This window comes from Oncorhynchus keta, chromosome 30 (genome assembly GCF_023373465.1).
Source record: "Oncorhynchus keta strain PuntledgeMale-10-30-2019 chromosome 30, Oket_V2, whole genome shotgun sequence".
NCBI lineage: Eukaryota > Metazoa > Chordata > Actinopteri > Salmoniformes > Salmonidae > Oncorhynchus > Oncorhynchus keta.
Genome location: NC_068450.1, coordinates 50,047,771 through 50,069,048, shown reverse-complemented (window position 1 = coordinate 50,069,048; position 21,278 = coordinate 50,047,771). Strand labels below are relative to the sequence as shown.

At 42.3% G+C, this 21,278-nt stretch overlaps 2 protein-coding genes across 5 annotated transcripts in view; both read right to left on the bottom strand.

Annotated features, from left to right (window-relative positions):
* Positions 1-49: 49 nt before the first annotated feature.
* Positions 50-2,499, bottom strand: LOC118363664 (ATP synthase-coupling factor 6, mitochondrial-like). The gene is made up of 4 exons (XM_035744753.2): positions 2,340-2,499; positions 1,710-1,880; positions 665-792; positions 50-185 (listed from the first exon to the last, which is right to left on the bottom strand). Exons 2-4 carry the CDS (start codon positions 1,877-1,879, stop codon positions 157-159), a joined length of 327 nt encoding a protein of 108 aa, XP_035600646.1. The 5' UTR covers position 1,880; positions 2,340-2,499; the 3' UTR covers positions 50-156.
* Positions 2,500-13,117: 10,618 nt separating this feature from the next.
* Positions 13,118-21,278, bottom strand: part of LOC118363662 (amyloid-beta A4 protein-like) — a 38,820-nt gene continuing 30,659 nt past the window's right edge. For 3 of the 4 annotated variants that reach the window (XM_035744748.2, XM_035744751.2, XM_035744747.2), the window contains 4 exons: positions 20,233-20,463; positions 17,705-17,850; positions 15,879-16,025; positions 13,118-15,187 (listed from right to left, as the gene is read on the bottom strand). In XM_035744748.2, coding sequence (XP_035600641.1) covers positions 15,086-15,187; positions 15,879-16,025; positions 17,705-17,850; positions 20,233-20,463 — 626 coding nt within the window. In that variant the 3' untranslated portion in view covers positions 13,118-15,085. The remainder of the gene's footprint in view (positions 15,188-15,878; positions 16,026-17,704; positions 17,851-20,232; positions 20,464-21,278) is intronic. The other variant, XM_035744750.2, reaches the window with a different exon arrangement.

Sequence of the window (21,278 nt, the reverse complement as noted above, 5' to 3'; positions counted from 1 at the left end):
GTCATATGTTATAATGTAAAATCAATAAATGATCAAAAATGCAAGCATGTAAGGTTGAACATGATTTAGCATAAGAAAACAATGTTCTCACATTTATTAAATAGTACATTATAGTGGTGACACGTAGGACAGAGACAACGTCATCATGGCCAGTGTTCACTTGGCCACTTCCTGCAGCTGGGGCTCTAGAGAAGAGAAAAGGGAGATTGAGAGTAATGCTGGGTCGTATTCATTAGTGCACATCTTAATTGAAAGGAAAAACTAAAACACCCAGACACTAGGCCCACCATGGAATGATTGACACCCCTGCTTTATGCATAGAATGAGTAAGGTATGTAGGGTGAGATGGTGGTATTACAATTTAGTCTGACTGAGCTACCAATAAATGTTACTACTGCTAGGCAACATGGACAAAATCCATCTCACAATAACGAGAAATCAAAAAATACATTAAAATGAATTTACACCCCAGTTACTTTTTATAGTACCCGTTAAACTACATTAAATGTCGTAGCTATCTATTGTCCCCTTAGCAATTTCCCATATTTAAAAAATCACATCTCTACTGTAGGCAACTTATCATTATTAATGATATCAGTAAAATGCCTGATCATTTTCAGTTTATCGTCCCAGCTCTATACTGCAGTGCATGACTTTGACGAACCTGTAAATTTGAAGTCAGGGAATTTGGTGAGGTCACCGGTCCCATATAACCTCTGTAGTTTGGTGATCTCCTCTGAGACACCCTTTTCATAAGAGGGGCCTGCATCAACAATCCCACCTGCTGCAGCCCTGGAAGAAAGAGAAAGATTAGGAATTAACCTTAAACAACACTGTGGCATAGAATACACTACTCTGTTGAGGGCTGACACCATTTAGTCAAGCAATATTTCTTTAGTAGAGTAGAGTAGTAGCATAAAAAAATACACACACAGTTGAAGTCGGAAGTTTACATACACCTTAGCCAACTACATTTAAACTCAGTTTTCACAATTCCTGACATTTAATCATAGTAAAAAATGATCTGTCTTAGGTCAGGTAGGACCACCACTTCATTGTAAGAATGTGAAACATCAAAATAATAGTTGAGTGATTCATTTCAGCTTTTATTTCTTTCATCACTGGGTCAGAAGTTTACATACACTCAATTAGTATTTGGTAGCATTGCCTTTACATTGTTTAACTTGGGTCAAACACTGCACCTACTGTTGTTGCAGTGGGTGAGCTCAAGAAACCACATAACTAGTCAGCCCTATAATTATAATACCCTGTAATGAGTCAGACATGTATACCCTATAAAAACACACCTTCAGCATCCTATGCGTTTCATGAATCTTGCCATCTAGACATATAGGGCCGGGTTCAGAAGGGGCACAATATTGTGGAACGTTCAGATAGAAATATATTATGTAAAATAAACCATACTCTGACCTGTACTGTATAATCAAGAATCAAGTCTGCCAGCTCTGTTCCTGACATTTCTATTTGCAACGTCCCACAACGTTCACCTACTGAACATATGGCCCAGCCTTCTGCAAATAGCTCTGCAGCGCGAAAAGGACGTGCAGACTCCCTGCCACCATCTCTGTCATGACATCATTCCACTTAAGCTTAGCTAACTTTTAGCCTACCAACATGAAGAAACATGTCAATTTGAGTAGGCCAGCAGTGGCTGTAGGACAAATAGTGCGGTTATTTATTGTACTCACTTGCTCTTGGTGCTGTAGTCGCGGATCTTATCTAGGAATAGTTTCTGGATAGGGTCCAAGTCCGTGGCCCGATTGAAGAGAACAGCAGACAGGCCGATATTCCTGCGCAGTGTCAATGACACGGCGGAGCGGAACAGCGAGGACAGACGGAATAGTTTATGAAGCGCCATACTGTCAAACAGAGAGAGAGACAAATTACAACAGTTAACTTTGACAGTAACGCCACCAAACTAGTTAAACTGAACATGGAACGTTATATTACTGGCGGAAGCTAAACAGTGCATGTACAGTAGCTAGCTGAAGTTAACGGTTCCTAGCTAGCTCCTGTAGATAGCTGACGGCGGTAAAGTGGCTGTGGAAAACCCAACCCTGTGCATATCTTCCATACATGCATCTGAAGCAACAACAAAAAAGACATGACATTTGCTAACTTACAGTATTTGGTGAAGTTACAGTATTAGTCGACCCTTGGTAACGTTCCCTAGCAAGCTTAGCACTCGCGTTATCATGTGTCTCTTACCAGCTAGCTATGACTTGTATTAGCATGAAGATGACGAACATGTCAGATTTGTCGTTAATACAATGAAAACGATTAGAATGCGTTTAACTCTGCTGAAAAACACCACTCACCTTGAATTTGACACTCGTTCACAGAGTGATTACTTCCAATGTGATATGCCGCTTTGCATTGTGGGTATTTTTCAATCTGTCGTGTTCGCGAACATCAACATACGTCCTGGCTGCGCATCTCGACAGCGACGTTCTTTTCAGCGCTACACATTTTTTATCATGGCATTGTACACAGCTTTCATACCACTGACATAATAATTATGCTTTATTTGATACCTTATTTGGTATTTTATTTCTGAAATGAAATTCGAACTAGTCAATGCCTTGAAGGTGCATGTCTTTGCCCTTGTGGCAAAGCAACAACTGTCCCACAAAAAAAAACATACTTGCTGGATTTACACAACTGATTTAGTCTTTCCCTCAACTTCTTTGTACAATCCTCTAAATCTGTTTTGTTTTTCTTTAGGCTATTGAAATTTGGATGTGCAGTAATCTACTGATTGTATTAATCTCATTAATCTGATTTTAGTTGTATATGATCTCCTACTGAAATAAAATACATTATTGTAATACTATAATTCATATTATAATACTATAAATACTATAATTTCTTTATTATTTTTTTTTATTTCACCTTTATTTAACCAGGTAGGCCAGTTGAGAACAAGTTCTCATTTACAATTGCGACCTGGCCAAGATAAAGCAAAGCAGTGCGACAAAAACAACAACACAGTGTTACACATAAACAAACGTAAAATCAATAACACAATAGAAAAATCTATGTACAGTGTGTGCAAATGTGGTAAGATTAGGGAGGTAAAGGCAATAAATAGGCCATAGAGGCAAAATAATTACAATTTAGTATTAACACTGGAGTGATAGATGTGCAGATGATGATGTGCAAGTAGAGACACAGGTGCAAAAGAGCAAAATATATATATATAATAATATGGGGATGAGGTAGTTGGGTGTGCTATTTACAGATGGGCTGTGTACAGGTACAGTGATCAGTAAGCTGCTCTGACAGCTGATCCTTAAAGTTAGAAAGGGAGATGAAAGTCTCCAGCTTCAGTGATTTTTGCAATTTGTTCCAGTATTGGCAGCAGAGAACTGGAAGGAAAGGCAGCCAAACGAGGTGTTGGCTTTGGGGATAACCAGTGAAATATACCTGCTGGAGCACGTGCTAAGAGTGGGTGTTGCTATGGTGACCAGTGAGCTGAGATAAGGCGGGGCTTTACCTAGCAGAGACTTATAGATGACCTGGAGCCAGTGGGTTTGGCAACGAATATGTAGCGAGGGCCAGCCAACGAGAGCATACAGGTCACAGTGGTGGGTAGTATATGGGGCTTTGGTGACAAAACGGATGGCACTGTTATAGACTACATCCAATTTGCTGAGTAGAGTGTTGGAGGCTATTTTGTAAATGACATCGCTGAAGTTAAGGATCAGTAGGATAGTCAATTTTACGAGGGTATGTTTGGCAGCATGAGTGAAGGAGGCTTTGTTGCAAAATAAGACGCCATTTCTAGATTTAATTTTGGATTGGAGATGCTTAATGTGAGTCTGGAAGGAGAGTTTACAGTCTAACTAGATACCTAGGTATTTGTAGTTGTCCACATATTCTAAGTCAGAACCTGGCATTGAAGCTTGTTTGGAGGTTTGTTAACACAGTGTCCAAAGAAGGGCCAGATGTGTACAAAATGGTGTTGTCTGCGTAGAGGTGGATCAGAGAATCACCAGCAGCAAGAGCGACATCATTGATATATACAGAGAAAAGAGTCGGCCCGAGAATTGAACCATGTGGCACCCCCATAGAGACTGCCAGAGAACAACAGGCCCTCCGATTTGACACACTGAACTCTGTCTGAGAAGTAGTTGGTGAACCAGGCGAGGCAGTCATTTCAGAAACCAAGGCTATTGAGTCTGCCGATAAGAATGTGTTGATTGACAGAGTTGAAAGCCTTGGCCAGGTCAATGAAGATGGCTGCACAGTACTGTCTTTTATCAATAGCGGTTATGATATCATTTAGGACCTTGAGCGTGGCTGAGGTGCATCCATGACCAGCTTGGAAACTAGATTGCATATTGGAGAAGGTACGGTGGGATTCGAAATGGTCGGTGATCTGTTTGTTAACTTGGCTTTTGAAGATTTTAGAAAGGCAGGGCAGGGTGGATATAGGTCTATAACAGCTTGGGTCTAGAGTGTCCCCCCCTTGAAGAGGGGGATGATAAATCATGTGGTGTTGATCAAAGGAAAATGAAACAGAACAAAACCATAAATATCTTTCAATTACATACCTTCCTACTCTCTCAGAAAAAGAGGTACATAATTGTAGCTTAGTCTAGGCCTACTTAAATGGGTACAAACTAGAGGGCTGCATTCCCACGGGGATACCTGCGGGACCCGACAGAGATCATTGCGGTGCAGTCTGCATTTTTCATGCAGCGGGTGTGAGTGGGCAGTCAGAGACTACTTAGGGAGAATGTCAATGACTTAGCAGTGTAGTGCCAGGACAACAATCTCTCCAACAATCTCCTTCAATGTCAGTTTGACCAATGAGCTGATAGTAGGCTGTAGGAGAAAGAGGGGACAACACGCCCTCATCCACATCGACAGGGCTGTTGTGGAGCGAGTTAAGAGCTTCAAGCGTACACGTCACTAAGGACTTAACACGTTTCACACACACACACACACACACACACACACACACACACACACACACACACACACACACACACACACACACACACACACACACACACACACACACACACACACACACACACACACACACACACACACAGGATTGTGTCGAGGCATAGATCTGGGGAAGGGCACCAAAAAATATCTCTAGCATTGAAGGTCCCCAAGAACATAGTGGCCTCCATCATTCTTAAATGGAAGAAGTTTGGAACCATCAAGTCTCTTCCTAGAGCTGGCCGTCTGGCCAAACTGAGCAATCGGGGGAGAAGGGCCTTGGTCAGGGATGTGACCAATAACCCGCTGGTCACTCTGAAGGAGCTTCAGAGTCCCTCTATAGAGCTGGGAGAATCTTCCAGAAGGACAACCATCTCTGCAGCACTCCACTAATCAGGCCTTTATGGTAGAGTGGCCAGACGGAAGCCACTCCTCAGTAAAAGGCACATGACAGCCGATTTAGAGTTTGCAAAAAGGCACCGAAAGACTCTCAGACCATGAGAAACACAATTCTCTAGTCTGGTGAAACCAAGATTGAACTCTGGGCCTGAATGCCAAGCATCACTTCTGGAGGAAACCTGGCACCATCTCATGGTGGTGGCAGAATCATGCTGTGGGGATGTTTTTCAACGGCAGGGACTGGTAGACTAGTCAGGATCGAGGGAATGATGAACAGAGCAAAGTACAGAGAGATCCTTAATGAAAACTTGCTCCAGAGCGCTTAGGACCTCAGACTGGGGCGAAGGTTCACCTTCCAACAGGACAACGACACTAAGCACACAGCCAATACAACGCAGAAGTGGTTTCGGGAAAAGTCTCTGAATGTCCCAGAGTGGCGCAGCCAGAGCTCGGACTTTAACCCGATCGAACAATCTCTGGAGAGACCTGAAAATAGCTGTGCAGCGACTCTCCCCATCCAACCTGACAGCGCTTGAGGGGATCTGCAGAGAAGAATGTGAGGAACTCCCCAAATACTGGTGGGCACAAGGCTGTAATCACTGCCAAAGGTGTGCTTACAACAAAGTACTGAGTAAAAGTTCTGAATACTTATGTAAATGTGAAATTTCAGCATTTAATTTTTTATAACTTTTTTTAGCAAGTGTTTTTGCTTTGTCATTATGGGGTATTGTGTGTAGATTGTTGAGGATTTACATCAACAAAAAATGTAGAATAAGGCTGTAGCATAACAAAATGTGGAAATAGTCAAGTGGTCTGAATTACTTTCCGAAGGTACAGTATTGTATTGTGTTAGTTACTATTACATTTTTAAAATTATGTTTAAACTCTGCATTGTTGGGAAAGGTTCGTAAGCAAGCATTTCACTGTGAAGTCTGCCCCACTTGTATTCGGCGCATATGATAAACATTTGATAAACACATTTTTTTTAAAATGTCCCGTAGATTATTTGTAAACGGTCGTCTTTCTGTCGGAGATCTGAATGGTCAATTCAACGTCTGCAGAGGCCGTACAGCATTTCGTGTGATAGGGCCTCCGCGGAAGTCAGAGCATTCGTACCTCTTGCGCTTCCCAGAGCTGTTTTGTAGGAAGTGAGTTTGTGTTTATATAGGACCTCCTTCCCCCACCTACCGTCAACCTATAATGTAAATGCTGATCTATACAGAGGCCTCCGCATTGTTAAAACATTTGGGAAGCGCATAACGATGCGGTAAGGATCGAGAAGTCAGAGCATTCATACTTCTGGCGCTTCGGGGAGCTATCATAGGCATCCACACCACTCGTAGTGATTCAGGGCTAATCTCTATAGCCATCCAGGTAATTGGCTAAACAAAAAGACAACACCTTACCTCGTCTGAGATGTTGGAGTCCGTTTCCCGGTGCTTGACACAGGAGCGCCGCCAAGATAGCATGAAGTTAAAAAAAACTTCACCGTTGTCCCACCTTCATCTCCATCCCAAATATCCCCATTGCACCACAGCAAAATGTGCCTACATTTAGGCTATTGTTTATACTGTATGTGTATTTAACACTATGTTGAGGTAAAAATTGGAGTGTAATACTTGTATGGATGTCAAGCCTTGAATGGGTGTCATGTCATTGTCATCAAATAACTGCATTACCATACAGTTAAAAACTAATTTAACTACCACTACCGATTTCTGTATGCAAACTATGCTACCAGTTTATATGAATGGGAGTGAGCATTTAGCAGTCACTTTTTTTAACCTGAAAAGGGACAACTTCTAAATGTTGTGCAGCGAAAACAGCCGAAAACAGCAGACTTTATCCAAATCAGATTTTTCTAACCACAATGTGGGCCTGTTACAATACATCAATCATTAGGATTTGTCAAATATCCACTTTGTTAGATCAGATTTATTGAATGTGTCTCAATCCATCTATCCCCGACGGTCTGCAATACATTGACCTCTTCAACGCACCTATCCTCATTACCCCCCCCCCCCATCTCTTTTTTTGTAAAAACAAAATGTATTAGGGGGTAGATCCGCTTTAATAATGCAGATAGATTGTGCCTTCCATCTAATTGTCTGCATTATTTCCAGTCCCTCCAATTTTTGTTGTAAATATACAGTACCAGTTAAACGTTTGGACACTCATTCCAAGGTTTTTGTTTGTTTGTACTATTTTCTACATTGGAGAATAATAGTGAAGACATCAACTATGAAATAACACATATGGAATCATGTAGTAACCAAAACAGTGTTAAACAAATCAAAATATATTTTATATTTGAGATTCTTCAAAGTAGCCACCCTTTGCCTTGATGACAGCTTTGCACACTCTTGGCATTCTCTCAACCTGCTTCACCTGGAATGCTTTTCCAGCTGTCTTGAAAGAATTCCCGCATATGCTGAGCACTTGTTGGCTGCGTTTTCTAATTGCTATATATTTGTCAACTGTGCTCTGATGTTTCACAAATGTTTAGAAATTTTTTATTATCATAGAGTGTACATATTGTAAATTAAAGATAAACATTTTTGCTAAGAGTATTATTATATTATTAATCAATTGACTATGACTTTTTAAATCACCCAGCAGTGCTATTTGCAGAGTAAGCACTAGATAAATGTTGCAATTCTTCAGACATTCCTGAACTTGTGACCAAAAACAAACTACATATGGACAGTACCAAAATAAATTATTGAATGTCTCGTTGCAGCAAGATCTGCAGAGCTGGGATGGTTGTATCACCCATCTATCTATATAGCATTCTATTGGTTGCAATAATGTTGTATAATAATTTAAATTGAAAAGCTCTATGTTTTGAATCCGGCTTCATTTTGTGTATCAGTTCCATGTATTATGAATCGGTACATCAAAAATTTATTCCCAACTATTTTGCAATCTATGTGGCACAGCTGTTATTTTTTGGGGTCCTTAAATGAAACTGATATACTTTTTTATTTATCACAATTTTCTTTAGCCAATTTTGATCTTTAATGCAAGTCCTGACAGACAAGTTCCTTACTTTCTCCCCCTTCCACTTGCCTCTTCCATTTTTGCTGTAATGCTGCAATTAGTTGGTTGTAATTTTGAGTAGAGCAGACATTTCCATATATTTCCCCGATCTCTTTCCAGGAGTTCAAACTCATCTTCGTGTCTTTGAAATCCCAACAAGGTTTCATAAAGATGTTTTTTATTTGTGAACTTGTTCTGATAGCCTTTCATCAAAGTACTCCATGTTTTTTGTCAAGGAAGTGAGTTTGTGTTTATAAAGGATATACCGCCCCCACCTACCGTCAACCAATCATGTCAATGTTGAGCTATATGCAGCTATGCGGAGCCCTCCTCATTGTTACAAAATTTGTGTGGCACACGCCGATGCGGTACAACGCTTGATTTGGTGTTGCGTCACACCCTCCATACGGAGTCCCTGGGTTGCATTGCCAGAGCAAGCATAAATTGGCTTTACCTCTCCTCTCCTAGTTGGCTTTACCTCAGTCCTCTACTGTTTTTAATGTACATATGTGATATTTATTACCCCCACCCAAGAGCGGGACAAGTGGCCCAGCTCGCAGCAGATCTCTGTTATTGGGCCTCTATTATTGGGCCTTTGCCCATGCTGGAAAAAAGCTACAGAGTAGCATAACAGAGATCGAGAACTGGGCCAATATGTGGTGGCTCAAGCTCAACCCCTTGAAGACCCAGTGCTTACTCTTCTCCAGAAACCCCAAAAGATCCAAGCAAGTGCGCTTTAAACTGTATATACAGGCACTCCAAACGACCCCAAAAGTTCCTTGGGGTCACATTTCAAGAAAACATGTCCGGGAGTGCCCACATAGAATGCCTGGAGAAGGATTGAAGGAAGCGAATTAACCACCTGAGGGTACTCTGCAGAAGAAAAGGAGGAGCAACGCCCGGAACAGTCATCAGAGACTACCAGAGATTAGAGGTTGACCAAATTTCAAGTTTTCATAACGATCAGTAATCGGCATTTTTGGACACCAATTATGGCCGATTACATTGCAATCCACGAAGAGACTGCATAGCAGGCTGACCACCAGTTAGGCGAGTGCAACAAGGAGCCAAGGTAAGTTGCTAGCTAGCGTTAAACTTATCTTATAAAAAAATCTATCTTAACATAATTAAATGTAAATGTAAATGTAAACATAATCACTAGTTAACTACACATGGTTGATGATATTACTAGTTTAACTAGCTTGTCCTGTGTTGCATATAATCGATGTGATGCCTGTTAATTTATCATCGAATCACAGCCTACTTCGCCAAACGAGTGATGATTTAACAAAAGTGCATTTGCATCAAGGTATATGCAGCGGTTCGGGCCGCCTGGCTCGTTGCAAACTGTGTGAAGACCATTTCTTCCTAACAAAGACCGTAATTAATTTGCCAGAATTTTACATAATTATGACATACCATTGAAGATTGCGCAATGTAACAGCAATATTTAGACTTAGGGTTGCCACCCGTTCGATAAAATACGGAACGGTTCCTGAAAGAATAAACGTTTTGTTTTCAAAATGATAGTTTCTGGATTTGACCATATTAATGACCTAAGGCTCATATTCTGTGTGTTTATTATATTATAATACAGTTGAAGTCAGAAGTTTACACCTTAGCCAAATACATTTAAACTCAGTTTTCACAATTCCTGACATTTAATCATAGTAAAGATTCCCTGTCTTTGGTCATTCAGCATCACCACTTTATTTTAATGTGAAATTTCCGAATAATAGTGAGTGATTTATTTCAGCTTTTATTTCTTTCATCACATTCCCAGTGGGTCAGAAGTTTACATACACTCAATTAGTATTTGGTAGCACTGTCTTTAAATTGTTTATCTTGGGTCAAATGTTTTGGGTAGCCTTCCACAAGCTTTCCACAATAAATTTGGTGAATTTTGGCTCATTCCTCCTGACAGAGCTGGTGTAACTGAGTTGGGTTTGTAGGCCTCCTTGCCTGCACACGCTTTTTGAGTTCTGCCCACACATTTTCAGTAGGATCGAAGTCAGGGCTTTGTGATGGCCACTCTAATACCTTGACTTTGTTGTCCTTAAGCAATTTTGCCACAACTTTGGAAGTATGCTTGGGGTCATTGTCCAGTTGGAAGACCCATTTGCGACCAAGCTTTAACTTCCTGACTGATGCATGAGATGTTGCTTCAATATATATATAGGTCTTGGTTAATTTATTTTGATTTTCACATGATGTCAAGCAAAGAGACACTGAATTTGAAGGTAGGAAATACATCCACAGGTACACCTCCAATTTACTCATGTGATGTCAATTAGCCTATCAGAAGCTTCTAAACCCATGACAATTTTCTGGAATTTTCCAAGCTGTTTAAAGGCACAGTCAACTTAGTGTATGTAAACTTCTGACCCACTGGAATTGTGATACAGTGAATTATAAGTGAAATAATCTGCCTGTAAACAATTGTTGGAAAAATGACTTGTGTCATGCACAAAGTAGATGTCCAAACTGACTTGCCAAAACTATAGTTTGTTAACAAGAAATTTGTGGAGTGGTTGAAAAACGAGTTTTAATGACTCCAACAAAATGCATGGAAACTTTCGACTTCAACTGTAGCTATTTGTTCAGCACTTTTGAAATGTACAGCGACAGAATTGAGAACATGGGCCGTTCTTACAGTATTCTCCCTGTACATCAAGTCAGAACCGTAAGATAAATAAAGGGGGCATAGAAGCAGACAATGAAAGCTCTTACAATATTCAATGATTACATTTCTCTAAAACATGCTATAGGCTACATGTGCAGAACAGTAGGCTAAGTTTTGAGGGGGAAAGGGACCAAATTATTATGGTGAGGCACAATGGCTACTAACAGCTTACTACACAACATACACTTAGTATCACTTTCTTAGCTACAGTATACATATCTCCCTGGCATATTGCATCATTTATGCAACAGCATACCATACATTTTTGGACTAAACTTGTTGTGCTGTGCTCACTTAAGAAGGAAGGTGGCAAACTTTGTCATCAATGTCTGGCGTTCTCTGGATTTATGGTGCTTTCAAGACAACTGGGAATGACAAGGTTGAATCATGACATCCGTGATCTTCAGGTCAGAGCTCTAGAAAGAGGCCCGAGTTCCCCACTTGGAATTCCGAGTTGTATGACCGAGTTGGAGCTTGTTTTTTTCCAGAGTTCCCAGTTGAATTGAACTGACTGAAGTCTGAGATCACCCAGTTCTGACGTTTCCAGTTGTTTGAACATGGCAGAAGTCGTACTGGATTGACAGCAATGCCATTGGAACAATCTTATCTGTGGCCAATGACCTTGGCATGATTTTTGAGCTCTCTCGGTAGATTTTGCTGTGACGTACTGTAGAGTCCCCATGAGTGACAGAACACTGAGACAATCACAGCACAACAAGAGAACAATACCAACCCCTATGCTCCGTATTTTCCACTGGCTGCCCCACCACCACTACAGAAAGCACTGAGCTAGGCTGAAACACCTGCATTTTGGAGCTGCCTTACTTAAGAAAGCAAAAAACTAAACTATTAACTCAATTATACATTTTTTTGCAAACTGATATGTGACACATTATTGTGGCATTAATACATGCAAAACAGGCACACAAAAAAAGTTTATTTTAGCTAAACAGTTGGTGCTCTTCCCCACCTGCCCTGAATGATTGGTCACCCCTGGGTATAATATTTGTTTATCTGTAACTTTCTCACTCATCATTATACACGATTCATTCAGGACTGTCCATAATTATGGTATTTTGCAGTACATAGGGTGCTTATATACCTTAAAGGAGCCAATAGTGTACCATATAGTCCACAGGTATAAAATTGTACTTTTAGAAAATGTACACTTGCCTTTTTAGTGATAAAGCCATTTTTAAGTAGCAAAAATGTACCTCTTCTCTATATCAAGTCCCTAATGTGTACACGCCTCTTTGCTATACCAATTTTGACACCAACGGAGCAAATTCAGGGAGAAGCCCAGTCCAGGACTCAAACCTGGGCACTGCAATTGTCAACCTAATACCCTAACCATTAAAACCAAGAGGTCTGTACCTCTTGACAAGGTCGCTCAGTGTTGCGTTATGGTCGCTACAATATTAAATGAGTTCTTTATTGTCACATGCTCTTATGGAAGCCTTTATAAAGACTTCAGAACTGGCACCAGACATGCTCAAACTTTAATATAACAATACACCACTTGAATGGATGTGTTGTACCAGTTAAAGGTTGGTGAAAAACAAATGACTGAAAGCTACACCCCACTAATCCACACGTCCACCCTGGGAAGCAGAAATGTACCTTCACATGTGTACCTCTGAAGGTACATTGTGTATATTGATATTTTGTACCCCAGGGAACAATACTGTACCCTAACCGTGTGTGTAAACAGTGTCTGACGATATTTGGACTGCAGTGACCAGAATTCATTGAATGTTTAGTGTGTGTGTGTGTGAATCCACACACATGGGGAATTACGGTGTGGTCTTTGTGGAACCACTAAGGGACAACACTTATTTTTTCTCCTTTGGTACCTTATGTATCAGTAGAAAACAAAATCTAGATCAGGGAATCATTTGGTCCTGTGCTTAAAAGGTAGTGCAAAATTCATAAGAACACATACTACAATTCTAATGGGCTTTGATGGCAATGAAAATATCCCCAGCCCCCAAGACTTAGGAGCCATGACTCAGTGAGAGCTGTATGTAGATTCAAAACTTTATTTATGGAATACAGTGTAGAAAGCATTTTCCCAGTCAAAGCAAATGGCTTGCACAATTACACACAGTGGAAATAAAGCCACAGAGAAATAAAAAGAAAGAAACCCTGCTCTCTCTAATTCCATACGGCCTTATTCTGGCTATGGTGAGGTAACACATCCTCTGAAACTCTAAGCAAAGGACTGACCCACCTGCAGCAGTGTGTGATGCACACAGCTCTACACACCACCACAACACTGTATTACCTCTAGTACCGTGTCGCAAAATGGCACCCTATTCCCGGCCGATATTTCGGCACTACTCCTCACTGAAACTGTAGTCCATCCAATTACTGATGGCCCTGCTACCCCCTAAAAGTTGCCTTATAGGCCATGATAGAGGTCGTCGTATGTCTGGCTCTAGACAAGTGCTTGAGAGAGGCGAGTAGCATGCCTGAAGTATGGGAAAGACGGGAGGAGGGTGGTTGGAAATTCATTTTACAGACTGCCTGTCTGACTATCCGTCTGGAACAGCTAGTAATTCACTCTACCTCTTCCTCAATCCTTCCTTCCGTCTCTCAAATCATTCACATGCACACCCCCCCAAGGCACTGATCCTGCTCTGTTTATATTCTCAGCAGAGAGAGAAAGAGAGAAAGACGAGCCGAAGGAAGAAAGGAACAGATTGGGAAGAGTAAGTAAGCCCAAAATGGTATAGGATTGTTCTTGTATATCACAAACAATGTACAGAGAAGAGCGTCGTTTATTTCTGCGGAAAACATAGAACAAGAACACTAACTAGACTGGAGAACACACACAGAATCCTCCACCGCCCCTCCCTCCATTCTCCCCTCGGCTGGAACCGGCCTTCCCGCCACATCTTTTTATTTGTTTAAACACACGACAACATGGAATCAAAGAAAGAAACACAAAATTAAATAGGGCTGCAAAACGCAAGTAGGATGCCAACGCAATAAACTAAAGATAATAATCATAAATCGAATAATAATATACAAATACGGATCTAGCCAGCCCCCCGCAGTTGTAGGAACAGAGCATGGTTGAAATTAAAAAAGGAAGAATCTTCCAAATCCAAAAATCACAGATCTCTCTTACAGTGTATTTAACAAGATATCCAAGCAGAGAGAGCCCATTCACCGAGATTCATATATATATTTTTATCCAACGTCATTTAAGTCACGTGATCACGAGAAAGATACTAAATATACAATCCTGCTGAATGATAATCTCTATGTGAGAATCTCTCTGGAGACGCAGAAAGATCTTTTTTTTTTTTCAATAATAACCCCGTCGTAATTATTGTCATCATGCACTAAATAGGAACAGCTACTTTATTACATTACACACGATTTTTTAAAAAAGACGTTTTTTTCTCTTTACATAGGATTTTATTTCTTTATGATTTTCATTTATTTTTTGAAAAACAAAACCGGAAACGATAGAATAACTAAAATAAAGAGCTCATTCAGAGTACATCATCATCATCATTATTATAATTTTAGCCTTGTGTGACCTAACACAGCACAGCTGTTGTATGAACGCACAGAGAAGGAAAGCGGGAGGGAGGAAGGATAGGCTTCATTGACACATAGACCTCACCTATTCCCCAGTGTATAGAGAGAATGTAGTAGTGTAGGGTTGGGGACAGTGTGGCTGGCACTACAGCCAGAGAATGCCCCCTTAAATAACTGGTCTGGAGTCAGATCTCCCTACTCAAGTCCATTCCTCAACACATTCCAAGTCAAACTAAAAACTGACTCTGGACCAGTGTTGAAGGGGACCATCTCCATCTACACCAGGAGTGATAGTGGTGCCTGGTTCCAACCCGCACTGCTTGAGGGTAGGATAGGGTTGGAGTGGAGTGGGGATAGTGTTAAGGGCATAGGGGAGTGTAGGGTTAGAGGGTTTGGTTGGGTAGCGGTCAAAGGGGTGAGGGGGTTTGTCATTCCTCAGTTCTGCATCTGCTCAAAAAACTTGTAGGTGGGGTTCTCATAGCCGTTCTGCTGCATCTTAGACAGGTGGCGCTCCTCAGGGGTGACTGCTGCATCCACCTGCAGAACAGAGAGAGATGTGTTACACATAAAATATGGTATTCCCTCGTACACCAGGGGTGTCAAAGTCATTCCACGGAGGGCAAAGTGTCTACGGGTGTTTGTTTTTTCAGTTCAATTAAGGACTTAGACAACCAGGTGAGGGGAGTTCCTTACTAATTAATGACCGAAAACCCGCAGACAGTCGTCCCTCCGTGAAATGAGTTTGACACGTGTCATACACTATTGCCGTTTTTTTGTTGTTGTTGTTAAACGAGTGGGAGCGGTTCCCACTCCTTACATATTTACTGATGCAGTAGGATGGATTCGTACCCATGCTGACACGGTACATGTGCACTGTTTACCTTCTACACAGACTTTGGATTCAAGTCTCAAACAAACTCAATAACAACATAAATAGATACAGGAAACACTGAGCCAAAGTCAAAAACAGTACACGCATGCATGCATAGCATATATTTTACTATCCTTGGAGACCTAAAATTGATTTCCATTGAAAATCCTTTTGTCCTAATCACAAACCTAACCCGACCTCCTAACCCTAGCCTTTGTTCTCGTGGGAGAATTTCCCTTGTTTCACTATCCTTGTGCGGACATTTAGGAGATTTCCGGTACCCACTAGGATTAGTAATACAAGTCCCCCACACACACACACACACACACACACACACACATCTCCTCTACTCCTCACCTCGACGACTCCGTGGTGGATGGACGTGTACTGCTTCTTCCTCAGCATCACCAGGGTGATGACGATGACGGTCGCTATGACGACACCTCCCACCATCAGCCCGATGATGGCGCCCTTGTTAGAGCCGACATCCTCGGCGAAGAACACCTAGAGAGAGGAGAGAAACAGAGAGAGAGAAAAGGAGAGAGACTAACTCACACTGCACAACCAATCACAAATACTGACAGGATTTATGGAGACAGATCTAGGGTCAGGTGTTCAAGGCATTAAGGTGAAATGAAGTTGGAGTAGGAATAATTTGGGGTATGGATGGAATACAAAAGACATGATTAAGGTTCAGAGTTACATTATTGAGGGATTTTAGAGGTAAGCTTAACCTCTTCAACCTATGGGGGCGCTATGTCATTATTGGATAAAAAAAACGTGCCCGTTTTAAGCGCAATATTTTGTCACGAAAAGATGCTCGACTATGCATATAATTGGCAGCTTTGGAAAGAAAACACTCTGACGTTTCCAAAACTGCAAAGATATGATCTGTGAGTGCCCCAGAACTGATGCTACAGGAGAAACCAAGATGAAACTTCAAACAGGAAATGAGCAGGATTTTTGACGCTCTGTTTTTCATTGTCTCCTTATATGGCTGTGAAAGCGCCATGAATTCGCCTGCCCTTTCTATCGTTTCTCCAAGTTGTCTGCAGCATTGTGACGCATTTGTAGGCATATCATTGGAAGATTGGCCATAAGAGACTACATTTACCAGGGGTCCGCCCGGTGTCCTTTGTTGCGTAATCTCCAAGCTGCTCGCATTCATTCATGTGATTGAGACAGAGAGGAGACTTCCAGGAATGATATATCATGAAGAGATAAGTGAAAAACACCTTGAGGATGGATTCTAAACAACGTTTACCATGTTTCAGTCGATATTATGGAGTTAATGTGGAAGAAAGTTTGGCGTTTGGATGAATGAATTTTTGTTTTTTTTTGGTAGCCAAACATGATGCAGAAAACGGACCGATTTCTCCTGCACAAATAATCTTTCGGGAAAAACTGAACATTTGCTATCTAACTGAGAGTCTCCTCAATGAAAACATCCGAAATTCTTCAAAGGTAAATGATTTTATTTGAATGGTTTTCTGTTTTTTGTGAAAATGTTGCCTGCTGAATGCTAACGCTAAATGCTAACGCTAAATGCTTGTTTTGCTATGGTTGAGAAGCATATTTTTGAAAATCTGAGATGACAGTGTTGTTAAAAGGCTAAGCTTGAGAGCTAGCATATTGATTTAATTTCATTTGCGATTTTCATGAATAGTTAACGTTGCGTTATGGTAATGAGCTTGAGGTTGTATTCACGATCCCGGATCTGGGATGGCTCGACGCAAGAAGTTAAAGTTATGCTATACAAGATGATTGTTACATAATTTTTGTTTCTTATTTAATGAGGACAATTATAAATGTATAAGAGATTTAATTGGGCACAAAACTCATTTTTGGAAGTGTGAATGTGTGTGTGTCGCGTTTTCAATTTCAGACAGTGTTCATCTGAGTGAGGACAATTATAAATTAGCGCTGGTGTGAAACTAACATCCTGGCATCGTAGACGCCAGTTACCAACCCTGGTCGTCTCGGCAGGCCTTGGTTACCATGCCAATGGTCAGCCAATACATATGGATAGACATATGGATATACCCATATGGGCATGGGATATGTCTGGGATAACTCCATGATGCTTGTATCTGTGGCCATTTATGAAAAGCGTGCAAATATACAAAATGGAGTGGTGTATGTGTACCGGCTTTGGTGGTATGTGTATGTGTGTGTATAGATACCAGTTTCTGGTGGTGCACCTCGAATCCGGTGCTGTGCCTCTCCTCTGCCTCCATCCTGAGCTCAGGGATCTCCTCTGGCTTCAGACCAGACACTGGTCGTGTTGGAAAGCCTCTATCAGGAAAAGGGCGGGCATCCACAGGTTCAACTAGGGAGAGAGCGAAAGTGAAAAGGTAGGATGAGTATTTTCTTAATATAGTTTCACTTTGACCCTGACAGCTGTCTACAATCAGTTATGGATCCTATACACACACACATACATACATATATAAGAATATTTCATTCATATATATATATATATACTGCTCAAAAAAATAAAGGGAACACTAAAACAACACATCCTAGATCTGAATGAAATATTCTTATTAAATACTTTTTTCTTGACATAGTTGAATGTGCTGACAACAAAAATCACGCAAAAATTATCAATCGAAATCAAATTTATCAACCCATGGGGGTCTGGATTTGGAGTCACACTCAAAATGAAAGTGGAAAACCACACTACAGGCTGATCCAACTTTGATGTAATGTCCTTAAAACAAGTCAAAATGAGGCTCAGTAGTGTGTGTGGCCTCCACGTGCCTGTATGACCTCCCTACAACACCTGGGCATTCTCCTGATGAGGTGGTGGATGGTCTCCTGAGGGATCTCCTCCCAGACCTGGACTAAAGCATCCGCCAACTCCTGGACAGTCTGTGGTGCAACGTGGCGTTGGTGGATGGAGCGAGACATGATGTCCCAGATGTGCTCAATTGGATTCAGGTCTGGGGAACGGGCGGGCTAGTCCATAGCATCAATGCCTTCCTCTTGCAGGAACTGCTGACACACTCCAGCCACATGAGGTCTAGCATTGTCTTGCATTAGGAGGAACCCAGGGCCAACTGCACCAGCATATGGTCTCACAAGGGGTCTGAGGATCTCATCTCGGTACCTAATGGCAGTCAGGCTACCTCTGGCGAGCACATGGAGGGCTGTGCGGCCCCCCAAAGAAATGCCACCCCACACCATGACTGACCCACCGCCAAACCGATCATGCTGGAGGATGTTGCAGGCAGTAGAACGTTCTGCACGGCGTCTCCAGACTGTCACATGTGCTCATTGTGAACCTGCTTTCATCTGTGAAGAGCACAGGGCGCCAGTGGCTAATTTGCCAATCTTGGTGTTCTCTGGCAAATGCCAAACATCCTGCACGGTGTTGGGCTGTAAGCATAACCCCCACCTGTGGACGTCGGGCCCTCATACCACCCTCATGGAGTCTGTTTCTGACCGTTTGAGCAGACACATGCTGGAGGTCAATTTTGCAGGGCTCTGGCAGTGCTCCTCCTTGTACACAGGCGGAGGTAGCGGTCCTGCTGCTGGGTTGTTGCCCTCCTACGGCCTCCTCCACATCTCCTGATGTACTGGCCTATCTCCTGGTAGCGCCTCCATGCTCTGGACACTACGCTTACAGACACAGCAAACCTTCTTACCACAGCTCGCATTGATGTTCCATCCTGGATGAGCTGTACTACCGTAGCCACTTGTGTGGGTTGTAGACTCCGTCTCATGCTACCACTAGAGTGAAAGCACCGTCAGCATTCAAAAGTGACCAAAACATCAGCCAGGAAGCATAGGAACTGAGAAGTGGTCTGGACACCACCTGCAGAACCACTCCTTTATTGGGGGTTTCTTGCTAATTGCCTATAGTTTCCACCTGTTGTCTATTCCATTTGCACAACAGCATGTGAAATGTTGCTTCCTAAGTGGACAGTGTGATTTACATTTAAATTACATTTAAGTCATTTAGCAGACGCTCTTATCCAGAGCGACTTACAAATTGGTGCATTCACCTTATGACATCCAGTGGAACAGCCACTTTACAATAGTGCACCTAAATCTTTTAAGGGGGGGGTGAGAAGGATTACTTTATCCTATCCTAGGTATTCCTTAAAGAGGTGGGGTTTCAGGTGTCTCCGGAAGGTGGTGATTGACTCCGCTGTCCTGGCGTCGTGAGGAGTGTGTTCCACCATTGGGGAGCCAGAGCAGCGAACAGTTTTGACTGGGCTGAGCGGGAACTGTACTTCCTCAGTGGTAGGGAGGCGAGCAGGCCAGAGGTGGATGAACGCAGTGCCCTTGTTTGGGTGTAGGGCCTGATCAGAGCCTTGAGGTACTGAGGTGCCGTTCCCCTCACAGCTCCGTAGGCAAGCACCATGGTCTTGTAGCGGATGCGAGCTTCAACTGGAAGCCAGTGGAGAGAGCGGAGGAGCGGGGTGACGTGAGAGAACTTGGGAAGGTTGAACACCAGACGGGCTGCGGCGTTCTGATTTCACAGAAGTGTGATTGACTTGGAGTTACATTGTGTTGTTTAAGTGTTCCCTTTATTTTTTTGAGCAGTGTATATACATATACATATATATAACATGGTTCTATGTACAATACACCTACCCTGGTTCTGTCGGTTCCCACCCTGATTCTGGGTGTATACCCTGGTAGTCTGTACTACACCTACCCTGATTCTGGGTGTATTGATCATAGCTTTAGGCACACCTACCCTGGTTATCTGTGTTGACCTGGTTGAAGCTCTCAGGGTGGATGAAGCCCAGTCCGTCCAGGCCCATGTCCAGGTCCAGGTCTTCTTCCTGGGGCAGCAGGTCCAGGGTAGCCCTGGTGCTGTCTGGAAGACTGTCAGGCACCAGGGCGTCATTTCCGTAGCTCACCCGCACGTCACTCTGCAGGTTGGAGAGCTGCTGGGCCATATCTGCCTGCTCCTTCTGCAACAACTCTGGAGAGGGAAGGAGAGAGGGAGGAAAAGGAAGAGAATAAGGTGGGAGAAAGAAGAAAATAGAAAAAGGGGAAGAGGGTGAAAGACAGCAGCAGAGAGAGAAGAATAGAAAGGGGAGGATGGAAGGTGTAAGAAACAAGGAAATCCAGGGTAGAGGAAAAAGCGAAAACAACACTGTTGCAGTAGAGTGGTAAAGGACTGTGTAACTGAACAATTACAATGATTTATTAGTACATACAAAGACAACAATAAAATAGGATCATTAGAAGTCTCACCATTTCCTATATAAAGTGCATACGGAAAGTATTCAGACCCCTTGACAATTTTCCATGATTTGTTACGTTATAGCCTCAGGGACTATGGTGGTCTGCTTGAAACATGTAGGAATTACAGACTCAGTCGGGGAGAGGTTGAAAATGTCAGTGAAGACACTTTGGTCCGCGCATGCTTTGAGTACACGTCCTGGTAATCCATCTGGCCCCGCGGCTTTGTGAATGTTGACCTGTTTAAAGGTTTTATTCACATCGGCTACCGAGAGCGTTATCACACAGTCATCCAGAACAGCTGGTGCGCTCAAAAATGCTTCAGTGTTGCTTGCCTCGAAGTGAGCACAAAAAAGGCATTTAGCTTGTCTGTTAGGCTTGTGTCACTGGGCAGCTCACGTCTGGCTTTCCCTTTGTAGTCCGTAATAGTTTTCAAGCCCTGCCACATTCGATGAGCGTCAGAGCCGATGTAGTAGGATTCAATCTTTATCCTGTATTGACACTGCTTGTTTGATGGTTCGTCTGAGGGCAAAGAGTGATTTCTTATATGCG